At 45.4% G+C, this 2285-nt stretch overlaps 1 protein-coding gene across 1 annotated transcript in view; it reads left to right on the forward strand.

Annotated features, from left to right (window-relative positions):
- The window catches only part of LOC107707335 (uncharacterized), a 30160-nt gene that overhangs the window by 26607 nt on the left and 1268 nt on the right, over window positions 1-2285 (forward strand). The window contains exon 5 of the mRNA XM_016511326.1: window positions 523-599. Coding sequence (XP_016366812.1) covers window positions 523-599 — 77 coding nt within the window. The remainder of the gene's footprint in view (window positions 1-522; window positions 600-2285) is intronic.

A 2285-nucleotide genomic window follows, 5' to 3' on the forward strand; every position in this document is an offset into this window, starting at 1 on the left:
ACTGCGTCCATCCATCATAAAAAGTACTCCACATGGCTCCAGGGGGGTTAATAAAGGCCTTCTGAAGTGAATCGATGTGTTTGTGTAAGAAAAATAGCCATATTTAAAACTTTATAAACTTAATAAATCTCTATCTTCCGCTAACTATCATACATGCGTTCATGAGAGAGTGGCATTCCAGCAGATGATGTAGGACGTAGGCTTAGTGTAAGCTCCGGTAAAAATATGCTAGTCTCACGAGAACCAAGTTTTGTTTACAGCAAAGGCTCTCCTTTTGGCTTATATTGCATTAATGTCCTGATCACCCTATTGGGGTTTATTCTGTGATAACAACCCACTGGATGTACATTATCCCTTACTTAACCATAACTCCAGTCAGTCAGAACCAAGTTTTCAGACAGATTACAGTATAGTCATATGTTAATTTTGTTTCTCCAAATTTTCTCCTGTTGATTTTTTTTCCACAAAAAATAAATAAATAAATAAATAACCTACATATAACTAACTTCATTTGTGTTTCAGGTGTGTCTGCTGTAGAGACAAATGAAGTGAAGATGAACTCAGTGAAGCAAGGAAAATTTATTGTGTTAGATACTGGTGTAATAATAGACAGAAATTATTTATTGATGTGGTATTTTAATGGCATTCGCCTTGCTTATATCACTGGAGGTCCAGAAACCTGGAAATCTCCTCAGAGATTCAGTGACATACTGCAGCTGGATCATCAAACTGGATCTCTCAGCATCACAAACATTAAAACCACAGACTCTGGAGTTTATAAACTAGAGATAAGCAACAGCAACAGCATCAACCCTTTGCTGAGCATCAACAGCAGCAGAGTCAAGATATTTCATGTTACAGTCAGTGGTGAGTGTCATTTAGTCAGTCAGTCATGTTCAAAACTGTTCAATTGAGTTAATGTTTTCATTGTGAACTGTTTAAAAAAAAAAAGTGAGATTCCCTTTCAAGGGAACTTCGAACTGCGTCCTCTAGGGGTCGCTATGGGGAACGCATCGTCGTGACCCGTGTCTGAAGCATACATTGAAAAACACCAACACAAGTTGGCCGGCGACAGCCCATGACGTCACTACCGGTGCGACTATAGTATAAATAGGCGCCGGGAGCACACATCTGTTGTTTGGGCAAAGAGCACGCACGCGATGTCCTCGAACTTCGATGTCACTGCGAGCGTTTTTTCAATGGAAAAGCTCCGCTTTCGTTTGTCTCTCTTTTCGAGGAAGGAGGAGCAGCCGTCTGCTCCCCGCGGTTGAGAATCTGCCGCTGCTGAGGCACGGAGGAGAATGAGCTCGTGGGGATTGCGGGCGGATCCGGCTGATGAGTTTAAAGAGGGGGTTTTCCCTCTCGTGTTCGTCAACTGTGAACGAGAGTGAGCCGCTGGAGGATGATGTTATTTCACTAACATCGTCTGATCCAGGGGACAGTGCTCTGCTGGGTTCAGCCCAGGAAGAACAGGAGATGTTTGAGGAGGGCGAAGAAGCTGAGGCTGAGCCTTCCCAATCCTCCTGCCTTGCGTATGATGAGCTATTGGAGGTTATGGATCGCGCCACGGCGAGGCTTTACTTGCCATGGAAGCTCTCACGCATAGGAAAGTAATGCGTGAGGAAAGGCATAGGAAAGGCTAAGGAAGTAACGTCGCGTTCAATGAGCGTTATCTTTCTGACCAGAAACCTCCAGCTCAGGTGAGCCTTCCTTTTCTTCCTGATCTCCGTACAGAGATCGAGAAGGAATGGAAGAGGCCGTTTTTCTTACGCATCCATCGGTCAGCATATGAGTTATGCCAACATCGAGGGGATGCGTGAGAGCGGCTATGAGAAGATGCCCCTGTGGTAGCTATCTCTCTATGGGTGAGACATCCTCTCTTAAAACTCCCTCCTTTGGTTGGTTCTATGGCTTCATAGTAACCACCTTACTGATGGTCTGGACTAGAGGCTTCTTCGGGTCGCTTCTTGAATGGGGCTCCTGCACGGGAACCATGGTGGGTGAGTACAATCCATTTCTAATATATATCTATATGTGTGTGGTTGTGTGTATTCCATCTGCGAGCGTTCTTTGCAGTGTTTTCCGGGACTTGTGTGTTTCTGTCCTTTTCTAGGGTAGGTCCTCGGTGAGCACCCCCCTCTGCTGGATTCAGAAACCGGGTTTTCGACTTGCAGTGATTACCTCATTCGTCGATGTTGTATCCAGTCGGTAAGATAGCCCTGGTTCCGGCTTCATGCTTCCTGGATCATGCGGCCAGATCACAGGCTTCTGCGGGAGCCTTCTTG

This window comes from Sinocyclocheilus rhinocerous, unplaced genomic scaffold (genome assembly GCF_001515625.1).
Source record: "Sinocyclocheilus rhinocerous isolate Xijiao unplaced genomic scaffold, SAMN03320098_v1.1 scaffold1316, whole genome shotgun sequence".
In the NCBI taxonomy this organism is placed as follows: domain Eukaryota; kingdom Metazoa; phylum Chordata; class Actinopteri; order Cypriniformes; family Cyprinidae; genus Sinocyclocheilus; species Sinocyclocheilus rhinocerous.